This window comes from Megalops cyprinoides, chromosome 21 (genome assembly GCF_013368585.1).
Source record: "Megalops cyprinoides isolate fMegCyp1 chromosome 21, fMegCyp1.pri, whole genome shotgun sequence".
Lineage (NCBI taxonomy): Eukaryota > Metazoa > Chordata > Actinopteri > Elopiformes > Megalopidae > Megalops > Megalops cyprinoides.
Genome location: NC_050603.1, coordinates 8,038,980 through 8,057,526, shown reverse-complemented (window position 1 = coordinate 8,057,526; position 18,547 = coordinate 8,038,980). Strand labels below are relative to the sequence as shown.

The following is an 18,547-nucleotide window of genomic DNA, read 5'->3' as shown; positions in this document are numbered from 1 at the left end:
GTTTGTATGTGCAGTGTATGCAGCCTATATAGCCCGAGGTTTGGAAACTGACAGCAGTTTCAGTACCTCCCCTCCATTCTGTGTTCGCAAGCTTGATCATCCTGTTTCTGTTAACATTTCTACAGCTGTGGCCCAAAATAGAGTGAAAAAAGATGGATACTTTTCCCAGTAAATTTCTGGCGCGGGACTGAGCTGCACATGATCTGTGGCAAACAGCACGGCTCATTGGCATTCGCTCCTTAAAGCGCATCTAATTAAACCGATCGCGTTCCCACACACCCGCGGTCTGAGCTAATGAGTCCTGACGCTGAGCGATCTCATAAATCACATCGCATTTCGTCAAAGGCCGCCCGACGCCTGGTGTCAATAATTAAAAACGGGGTTAACGGACGCTGTTGGGCCTGGCAATTTCACAGTGAATGTAGAGAGAGAGGAAGGAGAGGGAGAAGGGGGAGGAGGGCATGAACTATGAGCCTGGAGCGAACTGTGGCACCAACCATGCACACCCCTGGCACCTTGCACATCACAGCACATGGCCAGCCGAGGTTCCACTTACAGTCAGCTGACACAGTAAAGCCTGACTGTGTCCGCAGTCAATGAAGAGAGACACGCTGGACTCGTATGGTTACATTTTTATTGGATAAAACAATGATCAACAGAAAACATTTTTCTCAAAAGCAAACAAGTCAAAAAGTAAAATAATAAAATACCATAAAAAATAAAATAATTATAATAATATTAATGATAACAATAATAACAATAATAATTAAATTTCCCGTGTCTGGCTCCACAAACGTGATAAAACTGGCTTTACTACCGTTATTTAAATATGACGATGGGACAGGGAAGCGTCAGTTAGGATGGCCAACAGAAAGAAGGCACGGCTGGCGATGGCGCAGTGATATCTGTGAGAGTGAGCAGTGGAAAAAAAGCAGGGTTTTCACAGGAGTGGAATCAGAAACAGGGACATTCACAGTTTTTTTTCTCCCCCCCCACATCAAAAAACCTACAGGTATCTCGGATCAGGAAGAGGCGGCGAGCAGCAAGAATTTTTTTTTTTGGCAAATATACTGTGCACGAACTCCCGGCGTGAACTAAACGCAACGGCAATCACCTTGGGTACCGCGCTGAGCCAACTCACCCATGAGCTCGGCTGAGTCATCGAAGGCAACCCGCAGCCGCGGCTAAGATTTTTATCACGGAGGCCATTCCATTACATTAGTCTGGAAAATTCCACAGACACGCTCTAAACGTGAGAACATGTTTGTTCCCCCCCCCCCCCCCCCCCCCTTCCATTTTCATTCCATATGGGCAAATGTGTACTTCTCTCATTGAGAAGGGTATTGCAACTATGTCCACCAAGTTCACTGGCTGGCACTTCACTGCCAAGTTAATACGATTATTTGTGATTACCACAGGCTGTGACTGTATATACATATATTATTATCAACCTGCTGAGAGGTTTTTAGAAAGCTTGCTCTGTGCTCAATACGACCAAGGCTAATACATCTTGACCTGTGACCTTGAGGTGTTCATGTCTAATCCTGTCTTTGAAGAGACAGCTATTACTCGGTGTCCACGCAGAGTTTTGAATGCAAGATGTTTTTTCATCTTTAAGATTTCCTCATAACTATTACAGACTTTCATTGTCAGGTTGTCTGAGTTTATGAAATAATATGCCATTGCAGAACTGGGAAAGCTTTGCCTGTGAGTGAAAACATTTTCACATGATAATAGTCATGTCAGTGGTGAGCATATTATTAGAACTGCTACTCATTCAAAAATATTTTCACTGCAGTATGAAGACTTTCACACATCTCTGTGACTTATTGCAAGTCTCCCCTCATCTTGCCCAGTGATATTTACAAAAAAATCCCTGCGCTAATAGTTTTAGCTACTAAGCAGATGCTTATACAGGGTAATTTACCATGCGTAGGACATTTATTTAAATACCAAATAAACAGCACGATAGGACATTGGAAAATAAAGCTAAAGGCTTAGATGTTGCATTTGTCAAAATGTGAAGGAGAACTGAACACCGTTAAAGCTCGCGTCTGTGTTTGGGAGAGTGGGTATGATTGTCTGACACAGCATCAGCATGGAGCCAGCTGACCTGCTGGGTTATTTCCGCATCAGCGCCTGTTCAGTTCCAAGCCCAGGGCTTCCGTAGCCCTGAAGGCTAAAGCTGAAGACCCACTGAGCTTTCCTCACCTAGAGTCCAGGTTGGATATGTTGGACATTCCCTTTTGGAAAAGAAAAAAAAAAAAAAAAAAAAAAAAAACAGCACAGAAAAACGCCTTCCCACAAAGGTAGATACATGTTAAAAATGATTGTCATATCAATGATAAAAACATTTGCACTGTCACCTCTGGCTCCATTGCATTCATGGAGGGCAGTAGCACTGGAGTTTATCAGAGCAGGGGTTTTAAGCATTCACACAGTCAGATAAAGTAAGGCTCAGAAGATGGACAAGGCCATGTCATCCTCTGGGAGCTCTCATGCTCATGTAACTAATCCGAGATCATCTCGGGCAGGTCTAAACCTGGCCCTTGACTGGTGGAAAACACTACAGCTGATCCTAGGTCAGTGCTTGGGGGGGGGCAGACTCTCTCTGGGTATGGGGAAACAGCAGTGCATGATCTGAGTCGCTTGATTACAGTAGATTGCTCTACATGGCAGCAGGTCTTTGGTACAACCAGATTCCCCCCCCCCCCCCCCCCTCCCCCACACTCCACGGATAGAGGAAAAAACTCTCCTCACTTGGTATTGGTCTGCACACAGTCACTTTTCAGTGTAAAGCACTGTGTTCCTACCTCCTTCTCATCATCAGGCTCTACTCTAACACCACCACACGGCATTGTGCTTTATCTGGACTAAAGGAAAAAAAATACAGCAGGTGGTTGAAAAGTCCTAAGGCTCAAACAAGGATGTGCCACATGTTTCTAACAAGCCACTAATCATGCCGTGCAAAGTATATCACAGTATGTATATTCTATATATATATATATATAAATACATGTTATTATATTTATATATATATAATCCACACCATTTTACATTAAAATTCAAGCATAATGACAATTATCATATACACATGTAGCAGTATACATTTCTGTTTCACAAAGTGGTTTTGCACACTAAAGTGCGATTGAAAAATGAACACAGGAAACACCTCATGCTATTATTTGCTTGTTCACACATTAACATTTGACTGGCAAGATACTGATATTATCGACGGCATAAGTAATCCCATATTAACAGTTATCTAGATGGAGTGAGCAAAACATTGATTTGTGCGGTCATGAAATCACCTTGAACGAGTGCTGCGTTAAAGAACTGACTTAGCTGACTGACTGACACGCTGTGTGCTTTGTGAAGTTAAAACCGAGGCATTGCCGTCTGTTCCCCGAAAGTGTTGTTCTGTGTCACAATGAAGCTCGTGGTTGATTGGTTATGGGATCGCAGTGTTGCTAACAGCAGGTGAGAAAATGGACATGTCCTTGGAGGGCTTTTGGGGTCGCCCCCTCCATCACCCCGTGCCTCTATACATACATGGCGGGGGACACGAAACTGCCCCCCCGTGAGGAGGAGGAGGACAGGGCGTTGGGGTCCTGGGGGAGGTCCCGTGGTGTCTCGCGGTCGGGGGAGTCGGAGTACGGCGGGAGGGTTTCGCTTTGGCCCTCGTCCTCCGGGTGCTGCGCCGAGTCATCCCAGCCAGAGGAGGCACCGACGGTGTAGCCATTTTCTTCGTCGTTTGCATCCAGATCCTACAATGACAGACGAGAATTCATCAAAATATCTGCTTATTATAACCTTAAAAGATCTTATTAGGGGCAGCAGTGTGGCATAGTGGTAAGAAGCAGGACTCGTAACCCAAAGTTTGCTAGTTCTATTCCCCGCGAGAGCACTGCTGCTGTACCCTTGGGCAAGGTACTTAACCCACAATCGCCTCAGTAAGTATCCAACCGTATAAATGGCTAACATTGTATCAAAAAAATGTAACCATATGTATGCCGCTCTGGATAAGAGCATCTGCTAAATGCCAGTAATGTAATGCAAAAGCTGATGCATACAAACATATGCAGATCAGAGTATTATAAGCTAGTGGTTATGGGATAAGCTCTTACAGTGACGGGCTCCCCGCTGGTCTCATAGTACATAGTGTGGCTGAGTGGTTGGGACTCAGTCAGTGGGTCCTGGCTCTTGTTCAACTGTGGGCACAAGAGAGCAGCGCTTTATGGCAGGAGTAATTCAAGTTGAACACAGACATCTGTTAAAGATTTGTTACCTGCGGAGGCTTTGTGACCCTGAAGGAGCTCAGCCCCACCTCGGCTGGCACCGAGCTGCAGCTTGTCCACTTACCATTTCAGTGGAGCCGGTGGCCTTCACGGGAGGGGGAGGCTTGTAATTGGGGGGTCCGCTGATTGGGGCGAGAGGTGAGAGGGAAGGTTCAGCTTTGATACGGTACACCGGGCAAACAGGAAGAGCAACGAGAGGAGGGGGCACGGCAACGGTGCGTGGGAGAGGAGGAAGAGGGAGGAGGAGGAAGAGGCGGACACTCACTCTGCACTCTCAGCATTCTGTGAGCGTTTGCGCACCACCGCTATGGCGACGAAAATGATAACCAGGAGGAGGAGCACGCCGACGATGGCCCCAATGATGATGCCTACGGTCGGATCCGGGTTCGGTTTTTCTAAGAAACAGATGGGGAGGACAGAGAGAGACATTTGAATTAACACCATGGAGAGACAGAGACAGAGGCAGACATTTAAATTAACACCAAGGTCACCTGATGTTAAGCAATTAATTTCTGTAATACTGCTCAAGACTACATCCAACTGAATACTCTGGCTTTGTGAGAGAAATGGGATTTTACTGCTGCCAATATTGGCCTCTTTATGGTATTTTCTCCATCAAATGAGCTTCAGTTGTTGCTCAATTAAATGTTCTTGGCACAGTAAAATAACTTAAAATAACTGATCATGAATAATAATCTTTATTTAAAAAGGGTTAAAGAGAAAAAGAAAAAGAACAAAAATAGGTTAAGAAATGCCTCAGCTACCTTCAGCTTTAATTTTCAACTGTCACAAATCACCTCCCACAACATTAGTATTTCATAAAGGATCCTGAGAAAGCAACAGTCAAGAGATGTCAGATATATCATCAAACCAAACATGGTTCATTCCTCCCAAAAACCCGGAGAAAGGAAAACCAGTGTGCAATTCCAAACATCAACACTGGAGGCAGTATTCTCACTGGAAATGAGAAAAAAAAAATCACATCCCTTCTCTTACCACTAGATGGCGCTTTGTCCCTACGGTAGTCAGAGGCTAACAGGCACTCAGACATCGTGACTGAGACTCCTCATCTTTAATCCACTCACTCCATCACCAGAATCCCTCTCTTGCTGATTTTATAGAGAATTATCATCTTTCGGCAGCGCAGCTGTGGGCGGCTGCTAATGAAACAGACAAAAGCGAGCGGTCAAAGCGGCTCCTTTCAGGGGGGAGAGAGGCAGTCACAGGAATGAGGCCAACGGCTCAAAATGACAAAAGAGGAGGGAGGAAAAAAAGCAAGCTGGAGAAGAACCTCTCGATCAAACCAAACAAAGGGGGCGTGTCTCAATGCCTCCATACAGATCAATGGCGTGGCCGTTAGACATGCGTGCGCGCGCACACGCACTCACACACATACACACACACACACACACACACACACACACACACACGTCTTCCTTCACCCTATCCAGCTCACCAGGTTATCCCCTTCAAATATTCTTTGAGCAGTGTGGTAAGAGGTGATCAGTGGGGCATCCAAGCGTTCAGGTGTAGAGCTATGGAGCCGCGGTGCTCTCAACTACCACAACACGATATTGACCCTCAATCGGTTTTCCATCACAAAAAGGTCACCACATTCAGTTTCTATAAAGACACCAAAATGAGGGAGGGAGGGAGGGTGACTGGTGACAGGTCTGCAGAGGCAGGGAAACGGACCTAAGGAAGATGTCTGAATCATCCCAAAGGTAGGGTTTGAGTGAGGGCTAACAAAATAGCTACCGCCCCTTCACCCAACGCGCTGCCAGTCTTCAGCTCTCCGGCACTCCTCCCAGAAAGCCGACCTCAGCCCCAGCCGTCTCCCCCAGTGTTCCCTGCTGACCTGCCCTGCTTCTTCCAACTTTGCTCTTCAAAGCCTACACTCTGGAGTCTCGCCTTGTGTGAGAAAGAACACGCTCGCTCGGAGATAAATGAGAGAGGGAGAGCGAGAGAGAGAGAGAGAGAGAGAGGGAAAGAGGGAGATGAGAGAGGGAGAGGCGGGGAAGATGAAGAGCCAGGGTAATGCAAATAGATAGCAGAAGGATCTGTCTTTAACAGCTTTAAAGGATAAAAATGACTGAGACGGCCAAGATCAGGCATGAAAGATATGGAGTCAGATCTGTTGGCAGGCAGGCATTTCCATGTTTTTTTTTTGCCACTGTGTACTTTGCGTCCCAAAGAGGATTACAGCTGACATCAACTCTCCTCTAAAAATGCCCCCCCCCCCCCCCCCCCCACAACAACCAACACCAATCCCCGCCCCCCTCCTACAAGTGACCTGGTGTGTTCTTGCCTGCTTACCCCAGTTCCTCCCACCCAATCCACTTTGACTGTCATCCCTGATTGGTCAACGGCCAGGCTGAGTGTCTGACTGTTTCAGCGAATGAGATAGGGCGACACTCGTGCCCTGCTGCGGACAAGCAGGGGTAAAACTTTTGTGTGCGTCTGGGTACCTTTTGTCATTTAGAGGCAGAGAGGAAGAGCTGCAGTGTTGATTTTTTGATAGGTATTTTACAGAGGTTGAAAAAGATCAGTTATGAATGCCAATATTATTACTGTCAAACCGAAACTGATGACACACTACACGGTTTGCATCACTATTCAGTGGTCAGCATTTTTTCACCCCCACAAAAACTGTGCATCCAGAACAGCGGATCGAATTTCATCCCCAGCAACTGCGGTTACGTTTTTTTTTTCCAATTCCTCTAATGAGGTCAGGGTGCTGCTATCCATTCCAAGACATTTAGATCAGACGGCGGCGTTTCCAGGTGGACTTGTTTCCTGGTAACAAATGAATAAGTAATCAAATGAAAGACTTCTGTGGAGCCACACACTCCTAAATGGCAGAGGGTAACGAGAAGCCATTAAAAGGCCAGCTGGGGTCTCTCTAAAGCATAGTGCTTTACAGGTTTTTACATTGATTTTATGCTTTCTGACATTAAGCGTTTTGAAAAGAACCCCAAGGACAGAAACCAAAGAAGCAGTGCTCAGAAATCTGAGATGCAAGAGCTGCTCCAGATTGGCTCGGCATTTTGCTGAGCACGTCCACCCAAGTAGTGGTTTTTTATCTGGTTATGAAACGACACAACCCAGGGTGGCTTTCAGCACCAGGGGCAATTCCAGTCCAAACACCCGCGGGAAGCGTTTGCTGCCTGTCTGCCGTAGCTGCAGCCTTATGCATTTAAACGGCGCCCGCGCTAATCTGCTGGGACTCCTGACCCAGGCCCTGTGCTTTTAAACTGTCTGGGGATTAAGCCAATGTCAGTGACACCGAGCGTGCATGTGTCTGACAGTTGACCCCCGCGAAGTGATGCCGACGTTCCCCTCTCCTCTCTCCCCCGGGGGGGAGGGGGGGGGAAGGGGGGGGGGGGGGGGACTGGCGCACTTCCTGCCACGATGTGCCACGGTCGATCACAACAAAACGCTGTGCAGCTGGAGGGGAGCAAACAGGAGAAATCGCTCCCCTCCGCGGCCTGCGCTCCCTCTCGCCTGCCTGCCGCGTACGCTCACACGTTGCCACCACGTTGGCGCCATTCGCGGAGGGGGAACCTACGCGCCCGTAAACAGCTGCGCCGCTTCAGCTTTCTGCTCTCGACGCTCCTTTTTTGGCGCGCCGCGACGCTCCGTCCCGATTCGCACAGACGCGGGCCCGCTACCCTTTTGTGCGTCCGTCTCGTCAGAGTCGGGCGTGACGGGGAGCTTTTTCTGGCTGCTTCTCTCCGCAGAGCTGCCAAATGCAGCGCGGTTGCATTCCACCCCGCGCAAACATCGGCAGCCGCTTCTCGGCCCCACGCACTTCCTCTGGAGCCAGCAGAGATCCCTGACGACTCTTTTTTTTTTTATCGGTTATTGGTTGCAGCTGGAGCAGATAAGGCTGAACTCTGTGACCCCCCTGCGATTCCTTACCCCCCACATCCCCCCCCCCACCCCCCCGCTCCCCCAGAGATGCAGACAAGAACACAATCCTTCAGTACAAATGAGGGGTGCACATTCCGACCTCATGCTCAAACATTACCTCATTTCAAAGTGGTTCAACTTGAAATCGGGATTTGCAAGATTGGTTTTCCTAGGGGCTTCCTCTCACTGTACACAGCCTCATTCTCTCTGTTCTGTCTGTCTCTCTCCCCCCCCACACACACACACACACACACACACACACACACACACACACACACACACACACGCACACAAACACACACACACAAAAACATCTTCATGTACACACTCACACACACACACACATGCGTGTGCGCACTTGCACATACACACACACACACACACACACACACACACACACACACACACACACACACACACACACATTTTTTTTTCCTTGTGTGGAACCTTTCTTTCAGAAGAATCTTAAGAAGTGAAGTTCCTCCTCCCTTCCTTCTCTCAAAGTGTAAAAAAGGCCTCATGCTGGGGGAAGACTGAGAGGTGTGTGATAATGTGGAAATGAGGACTGGCGCTATGGGCAGCGGTGTCCCCGGACCCCCCCCTCCTCCCGTACAGCCTGATCACTCCTCCTCTCTTCTCTGCCTCCCCGCTCCTCCATGTCACTCCTTTCCAGGCCTCCCCACCTCCTCCCGGCCCCGCCGGCGGGAGCCCGAAGCTTGCTCACCCTCATTATCTGCTCCAGGTACGGCTGCGGTTGGCGGCACCAGCTGTGGTGCGATTCTCAGTGTGTGCGTAACTGCAGGGAAAGGGATTCTCTGGTGGTCGCAATCAGGCTTTTTATTTCTGGGTGGGTGGGGGGGGGGGGGGCGTATTTGTTCCAGACGAGACGAGTGCAATGTTACATTATGCAGGAGTGATCTCTCAGGAATTTCCCTTTTTAAAGGAAGAGACACACTCACGGTGGAACAGAACCCCCCCCCCCCCCCCCACACACACACACACACACACACACACACACACACATTCACCCACCCCACACTCGCCAGGAGATTTAGACTGGAATTCCATTCTTAGGACAGAAAGGATGTTAAGCAAACCGAGTGAGCAAACAACTGAAATGCATAACACACAGTATGTTAAAAAAAAAAAAGCCTGATGTGATGTGGCAGAAAATGTGCTTCCCTGCCCCTCTAAGTACGGCTACACTACATGTGCCATCATGGCATGCATTTCTAACCAAAAAACAGAGAGGAATCGCCATCCAAAAAAACAGAAGGAAGTGACTCAGATCGAGGCCAAACGAAGTGTCTTTGGGTGTTGGTTATTCTCTTTGTAGAAAGATCTGATTATCGCTATAATTACTGTGCAGCTGCAATTTCCCTGACAATCACACCTTCTCTCCCCGAGGCCGCTGATAGGACATCACTTCCTGCTGCTGGTTGCCGTGTGAACCGCCAGATTTCCTCCTTCAGCAGGGCTCCTGATGGACGTGTAGCCTGAAGCGGCGCGCTACAGAAGCTGCAGACAGGAGACAGCCCACGGGCGCACGCCGAGTCGTCAAATTAAGGCACAGACAGGCACGCTGTCCAAGATGTTCACTTTAATACTGACGAGCCACCTGCAGGGAACCGCCCACTCAAGACACAAGCTCATTCACCTGTACTTCACGCCTGCCACCTGTCCTCTCACACATGCAGACACTCACACACACACGCACAGACACACACACACATGCACAGACACACACACACGCACACACGCACAGACACACACGCACAGACACGCACACACACGCACACACACTCATTACCATTTCTAATTGATTAAACTGAAGAAGAAAAAAAAAACTGCCAAAATACTGACAGACACACACACACACACACAACCATTTCCAGTAGATTAAACTGAAGAAGAAAAAAAAAACTGCCAAAATACTGACAGACACACACACACACACACAACCATTTCCAGTAGATTAAACTGAAGAAGAAAAAAAAAAAACTGCCAAAATACTGAGACACACACACGCACGCACGCACGCACGCATGCACACACACACACGCTCGCTCGCTCTCTCTCTCTCACACACACACTCACACACAACTACGCATACGCACGTGCACACACGCGCGCACACACACGCACACACTCTGTATCAGAGCAAGAAAATAAATCCATGAGCCTTTAGTGCTGATTAATGAGCATTAGGAACGATATCCCCATGCTGGGACAGTGTTTTGGAACAGGTCATGTGTTCTGAAGCCACTGTGCCCTACACACACACACACACACACACACACACACACACACACACACACACACACACACACACACACACACACACACACACACACACTCAGAGGATTTCCATCCTCCACTTAATAGCAAATCCTATTTCTCATAGATCCATTTTACGCATCTAGATACTTTAGTCCACCCATAACAGGGTGTAACACACAGTCAGTCAGGAAAATATTTCAGCCTGCCTAAGTTTCAAATCTTTTCCTCCAAGCCCTCCTTTTCTTAATCTCCTTGTGAACCAGATTCGCATAAGCCAGTAAAACAGTAGTTCTCGTCTCCTTTTAGGCACTGTAGCAACAGACAAGCTTGGCAGGTGTAAGGGAATCAATATTGCATTGATGCTGCTAGCTAGGTATTACCCACAACCTGGGACCTGTCTGCCATTCTCTCTCTCTCTCTCTCTCTCTCTCTCTCTCTCTCTCTCTCTCTCTCTCTCTCTCTCTCTCTCACACACACACACACACACACACACACACACGCACACAAACACACACACACAAAAACATCTTCATGTACACACTCACACACACACACACATGCGTGTGCGCACTTGCACATACACACACACACACACACACACCCTCACATGTACGCGCGCACACACACACACACACACACACACAAAAACATCCTCATGTACACACTCACACACACACGCACACACGAGCACCCTTACACAGACACTCACACACACGCACATATGCCCTCATGCATGCACACACACGCGTGCACATGACACACAAACACAAAGCACCCTCAAACGCACACATCAATGCACGTCCTTGGCAAACAGAGCTAGATCTAATTGGAAGCCCAAAGATGTTCTGCGCAAATAAAAAAAAATCTCTAAAACACGCACTGATTCATGCCGCGCTGACAGAACTGAAGCACAGTTGCGAAGACGCGCCTTTGTTCGACGGCGCGTTTAAAAAAGCGAACGAGCTCCATCAGAGGAGGCTGACACGGTCGCTCAGGTGCGCGCGCCCGTCATGCGCACTCATCAAGGGGGGAGGCCTATTTTAACAACGCTGCCGCTAATATAAAAAGCTGTCAAGCTCTTCGGAAAAGGATCCTGGCCTGTTTTTTTTTTTTTTTTTTAAAACAATGCACCTCGGAGCTTGCTTTCTTCAAAAATAAAAAAGCGGACCGACGTGCGCTGACAGGCTGGCAGGTTCACACGAGCCCCCAATCCCCGCAGTCGGGGAGTCTGAAGCGTGTCATATCGCGGAAAGGGACGGGAAGAGAGCGGAACGCCGACGCGGGCAGGCACTCAGTGGCGCCCGGGTGCCACTTCCTTTAACACGGTAACACGCGATGGCCTCCCCGACACCCCGCGGCGCTCACCTGCCTAACCTTCCACTTTAGATATATTAATCATTAATACCCTTTATCAATCTCACAGTGCATTCACATGCGTGCGCATGAGGTTGCAGAAAATGATTTTTGAAAGGTCTTCGTTCCATCACCTTTTTCAGAACGTTACTCTACTTGTTTCTCCAGAGTCAGTCAAATACAAGTCCATTGTAGCACAGGAAACAGGAATGATGTCATCTACTCTGCAAACTAATCAGGTTTATGTCTGCAGTTTCCCTAATGTCCACAGCTGTTGGATGACATCCAAGACTATTGTGTGGTTAAACAAAACTATAGGAAAGGGTCTGGCCGGACATGATAAGCATCTCTTAATTTGCCTTGTACGGATTTTTTATTGGGTGGGTATTCGCAACTGGATGTCCATATTAAAAACTTGCCGTTGGGTTTGCTTCCAAATATTTGATTTTTTTTCCCAAAAACATAATCAGCTTCAAACTACAGTCAGAAATACATTTTGAAATGACAAGGCAAAGTACGTTCCACAACAGTTTTCAGAACAAATCACAAGTTTGCCTTTAAAAAAAAACATCCACATGTTGCCCCGTGGACTCTTAAGAGCGTTCCTGGCACCGGAAAAACATCTCAAACTGATTGCTAATTCATTCGGTTTCCAGGAAACCAGTCCGCTCGGAAACGGGGCGCTGTCTGGTCTAATGTCTTGGAATGGATGGCAGCGGCCCGACCTCATTTGGTGCATATCCAGGGCCCTCGAGGTCCTTAATGTGCCAGAGAGGGAGACAGGTTTGAGAGACCCAGCGCTGCAGGCGGGACGATGTGCCCACGAAGACGGCCTCGTCCAGAGCGATCCTGTCCGCCTCACTCCCGCCTCGCTGCAGCGGAAAGGATGTCACCCGTGTGGACAGGGCCGCTGGGACGAGGCTGCCATTCCGACATATCTGCCCCCAGCGCCTGCAGCCGGGACCTACAGCTTTCAGCAAGCACCCACACGGAATCCGACCACGACACGCCCGCTTCCTCGTACAGACAATAAAATCCTGTCAAGCAGGCTGTCACGCGCTGGAACATAAACAGACAGCCCACGAGACCGACTCACACTTTCGCTTTGAAACAATTAGCAGAGAGGGGTGGAGCTCCCCTGTAACCGTACACCACAGACCATTTACTGCCACCAAAATGCTCTCTTTTCCTTCTGAGTTACTTCCTTCTGGTCACTACTAAAGAGTGCTATCCTGCATTAACCAGTGACTTTTGGATATTCGGTGTTAAACAGTGATTTTATAATTATCATAAGCAGTGCTTGCGTAGTGCATAGCAGGAAGCAGCACCATTTCAACGTTGGCGTTAATCAGACAATGATGAATCTGAATGCTGTTGTTCTGTTCTCCTTCTGTCAGCCGCGTATTCATATTCCAATTCCAATGGTAATAAAATTTTAATTCACTCTATAACAGCTATTTTCATCACTCCAGAATTGGACTGATCTTTAATACTGAACTTCTTGAAACTTTAACTTTTAATTGTTTTCCTCTTTTTTTTTTATCCGGTTTGTTTTGCACGTTAGTTTCATCATGGCAACCTCTGCACACTGCAGGAGAGAAAGGTGCTGCCAATGAAACGTGACAACAAAATGACATTACACTGCATTATTATCATTTAGCAGACGCTCTTATCCAGAGCGACTTACATAGGTTACAGTTTATACATGCCATCCAGTTATGCAGCTAGATATTTAATGAGGCAGTTCTGGGTTAAGTGCTTTTCCCAAGGGTACAACAGCAACGCCCCAGCAGGGAATTGAAATACGTACGCACACAGGCATATGCCAATCTCAACTATTCTTCACACTACAATTCCCACAGTCCACAGGAAGCAAACTCCGACTTTGACATCATCTGGAAAGCTCACCCAGGCATGCAAACAAGTCAAAAATGGTATTATATGGGGCTGCTGGCCAACACCCCCACCCCTACCTCAGCGGAACCAAAGCAATTTGTTCCACTGCTGTGAGCTCCTGGTCATTGTCAGCAGATGACACAGCCAGGACTTGGACCTGGGCCGTAAGACTCTGCCTGCCCTCAGAACAAATTTCTTAATTGTCTGCAGCATTCAGGAGCACCCACTTTGAATGCATTCAACTGATGTTGAGCGCCAAAAAAAAAAAAAAAAAAAAATTCACACAGGATGACATCACAGCCAACCTGAGCTTGAATGAGGAATTTTTTTCCAATTTTAATTTGTTTTCCATCCAAAGCGGCATTTAAAATATCAATAAAAATTCCTCTGAAAAAGTGACATCATATTCACAAAATGTGAATCAGAATGTTGCTGTACTGTAACCAAATTTTACATGCACAAATAAAACCTCACTAAATCCAGCTCATTATCGGTCCACAGAAACTAGTGTTCCTTGTGCCAAGTCTCCTTTCTTTGGACCGCATTCCATAAGGAGTCTTTACTCCTGCAGAAAGAACCAAGGACAAGCCTGCAGATGGCGAAGCCTGGAGATCAGAAGCACTGCAATGAGATCCAATCAGGCGCCAAACGCATTCGCGGGGCAAACCCTCAGCCGCGGAGAGAGAGAGAGAGAGAGAGAGAGAGAGAGAGAGAGGTGTCAGAGGATTAAACGCCCCCCTCCGGTCTGGTCTCGGGCCGCAGCATGGCGCGCACTTATAGCATGCATACATCACACACGGCGTACCTATGGGGATTAAACATCACATGCTGCGAGCTCCAGTCAGGCCGCTGTGAAAGCACTCCACCGAAACATACAACAGACTCAACACATCCCGGCACCCTACAACTCATTCTAGCATCAATGCGTTACATAAAACATAGGCAGGCAGGCAGGCAGGCAGGCCGGCAGGCAGGCGTTGAGATTTTCTGGAGGACACAAGGGATTATAGAAGGGCAACGCGGCAGTAGAGAGAACATTAAAGACAGCGCTGTGCAATGTTTCGTGTACGTTACAAACTGTGCTGGTGTCGTTCGGTGCACTGCACAGTCCTGTGAGTCACACGAGTCCACACGCTTGCGGCGGTTAGGAGCGAACAGGACTGATCTCAGAACAGTTGCCCTCTCGCTCTGAGGCCTACACCTGCGCGGGGAGACCGAAGCAAGCGATGCATATCCCATTTATTTCCTCCCTCGCTCATCTGTCTAATGGGAGCGGAGAGTCAGCCTTGAACTGCTAAGCGAAGGACACCGCCGGGCTGCTTCCCCTGTGTGCCGTGCAATTCGGCGACCGTGGGATGAGCCGGGCCTCCCAGCAGCCCGGCGCTCTATCAGAGCCCGTAATCTGCGAAAACGGAGTGCGAGCAAGCGAAGGCGAGATGGAGATAATGATGTAAAAGTCAGCTACGGGAAAAGGAGAAGCTATCGAGGGTGCGCAGACAGAGACAGACGAGCAGGGGCGCAGGGGTTGGATCGTTTTGAAGGGCTGAGATGGCTCCTCCTTCAGATGCCTGCATCGCTGTCGAGACAAAAAGGGAACAGAAAAAGGTTTGGCTCCTGCGAGCGGGGATGGAGCGAGTTGAGCGTCGCACGCGCGAGGGAGCCTCTCCAGTTCCGTAATGATTTTGATGCTGCGCCCACGCCCCCCTGTCCTACCCCCCCCCCCCCCCCCCCAACACACACAAGACAGGCAGCTCCTTTTCAGTGAGATTCGTTCTACAGGAATGAATAAAACAAAAGTGCGAAGTCACGCCAGCCCAAAGCAGCAGAACGCGGAGCGCATTCTTTGCGTGTTTGTTTGGTCGGCTGTGTTGCGATGCGGCCGATGCAGCGCTCTCCGCGGAGGGCCCATCCACCGGGCGGCGCGCTCAGAACGATGCACAGAACGCCTACAGACACACACACACACACACACACACACACACACACACACACACACACACACCACTTTGCATCAGAATCATTTCTGTCTGCCAGATCTATTCATAGGAGCAGGGATAACACCCCCCCCTTCGCTGTGTGTGTGCATAAACACACACCTACTCGATACCTGGATACCTACCTATACCTCCCCACACACACACACACACACACACACACACACACACACACACACACCTACTGTACCTCCACACACGTGGACACACACACACACAGACACACACAGATACACACACACACACACACACACATATATGCAACACCCACATATGTAGTGTACCTACACACACACTCACAGACACACACACACATGCAACATCCACACACCGAGCGTACCAACACACACATTCACAGACACACAGACATGCATGCACACACCGCACACACACTCAAGCAGACAAAGAAGGATGCTGTAAAGCACTGGCACAGTGGAACTGTAACACTTCAGTCTGGAAGCTCCTTTTGAAGACAAAGCCAAGGAATTCAAGCCCTGTGCTCTTTGAGGCCCTAACACTTGCTTTAAAATGGATCGATTTTAAATTTTCTGAGTGTAACATAAAAAATTAATTTTTATTCTGAGTTATTTGAAGATAATATCAGTTTCTCCCATCTTACACACTGGTGTCTGTAGGCTCCTCTTAAACTGATTTGACTGGTTGTAATCTCCTTCCGCAAGGCCAGGCTAACATAAATCAACTCAGTTGATAAGCTGCTAAAAAACTGGGATTTGTGAAATTCCAGACTGCCTAGGAAAGGCTCCGCTCGGAGTAAAAGTCCTCCCCGCTGGCCCTTAGAGACCAGCCAAGCTGCTCTAAGCCTCGTAGCTATCAATCTGTGTCCACCCACTCGGCCCTGCTCCCCGCGGTGAAGGTGAAGCGATCAGCGGTAAGACTGCGAGCGCAGCTTCAGCCCCGCCCGCGGACGGCCGCGGTTCTGCGGACGGCCGCGGTTCTGCGGACTCATTAACCCCCCCGCCACCTTGCAGCTCCAGCAGGCCCCGTCCATACCCCGGGCGACCCCGCAGCTCCAGACCCGACTGCTGCCATCAGCAGAATCCATGCTGGGGGGCCGACCCAGAACCCCGGCCACAGAGCAGCGCTGCCACTGTGCTGTGTCCGCCAGCCACCGGGCTTTAAAATAAAGCTAAAACACAACACAGCAAGCAGGCCTCCAGAGCAACCCCTTCCGGGGAACCCTTCTTACATTTCTATCATGCTTCCATCACGGTGCCAGGTGCGAGAGCGCTGTACCTCAGCTAGGTCGTCTATTCATATCGGCCTCCTGGCTCTCCGCTCACAGGCCCTGCACTCGCCATCCGGGGGGAATCCACAGCTCGGCAGAAGCACAGATTGCATTTTGCTGCCGTTGACAGATATGGGCGTCTGAGGAACTCCAGATTTATACCCCTCCCCCGCCGAGGATGCAAAAAACGCTCCCGCCAGTAATGTTGGAGTATTAATATATCGAAAAGGGCTGAAAGCTAGACAGAGCATGCAGTCAGCGTGAGTGCAGACCTCATCAGAGAAACTGTTCTGTGTATTACATGGTTCAGCATGCATCTGCGTAACATTTTTTAAGTGAACTGTGCGGTTATAATGCATTCCTGAGGTCAAAGCATGACTGTTATACATTGTCAGCCCCAACACTGGCCCCATAAATACACTCTTAAGCATATCTGGCTCTAGATGGTACTTGGAAAAATGTCTTGTTTGGCTTGTTTTTTATTATAGTTTTCAATCATTCATTGGTTTTGGTATCGAGTGTTTTTCTTAATACTTCCAAGTAAAATAAAATTCATGCTTCTTTTAGAGCAAAGATACTTGCCATCTTTTCAACCCCTCCCTGGAAATGACCACACAGTGGGGGTTTACACTGTGAGGCAAGCCAGGCCCCTGACCCAAGGCTTACCTCATGTAGTGATAAGGGGAGATAAGATAAAGCAGGCCTAATGGACCATGCATGCTGGGCCCGCTCTGGTGTCCCTAAGGATTCCCTCTCCTTACCAACTCCAGTAAACACAGTCCCACACAAATGCACCAGTCAGAAATGCTCCCTGAAAATCAATCACTTGACCCTGACAACTAATTATCTAACCAATCACAGTTATGTTAGTAATCACAACTATCTGAGTAATAACAACCTGAGCTGGGAGACAGTATAAGCAAATGCATCCCAGGCTGAGTATATTACTGAATGTGCCAATCTCAGTAGTCCTTAAATTGCTCATTTAAAAATGTTTTGTGAGTCATTACATCATATTACATTATTGTCATTTAGCAGATGCTGTTATCCAGAGCGACTTACATAGGTTACAATGTTTACATGTTATCCATTTATACAGCTGGATATTTACTGAGGCGGTTGTGGGTTAAGTACCTTGTCCAAAAATACAGCAGCAGTGGCCCAACGGAGAATTGAACCAGCTACCTTTTGGTTACAAGCCCTGCACCATACCACTACACTATATTCTCTCTGGATCCAGGCCTCGCCCCAACTACTTTCATCAGATAGAAAATTGACAGACGAGACAAAGACAGATCTTGGCATTTTCTTCTAACAAGACCGCATACGAGCGGCGAGGTCCCGGTGCATGCCGTTATTACATAACCTGACACCTTCCAGCAGTGATCTGAGGTCCCTTCGGCAAAGATCCGGTGACAGAAAGCTGGCAACGGTGGTGACATCGTCAATCTCGCGGGGCGAAGTGTGCCGGGACAGGTGCACAGTGCATGAGTCGAGACGTAGAGGTGCGTGCTATAAATACGTCTGGCAGCTGCCCTGACAGGTGACGCATTTAATGATTTGTTTGC

At 48.5% G+C, this 18,547-nt stretch overlaps 1 protein-coding gene across 1 annotated transcript in view; it reads right to left on the bottom strand.

Annotated features, from left to right (window-relative positions):
• Positions 1-3,033: 3,033 nt before the first annotated feature.
• Positions 3,034-18,547, bottom strand: part of LOC118796628 (nectin-2-like) — a 48,213-nt gene continuing 32,699 nt past the window's right edge. Inside the window, exons 7-10 of the mRNA XM_036555625.1 lie at positions 4,564-4,693; positions 4,363-4,420; positions 4,128-4,211; positions 3,034-3,767 (exon numbers count right to left, since the gene is read on the bottom strand). Of these exons, the coding sequence (XP_036411518.1) occupies positions 3,543-3,767; positions 4,128-4,211; positions 4,363-4,420; positions 4,564-4,693 (497 nt within the window). The 3' untranslated portion in view covers positions 3,034-3,542. The remainder of the gene's footprint in view (positions 3,768-4,127; positions 4,212-4,362; positions 4,421-4,563; positions 4,694-18,547) is intronic.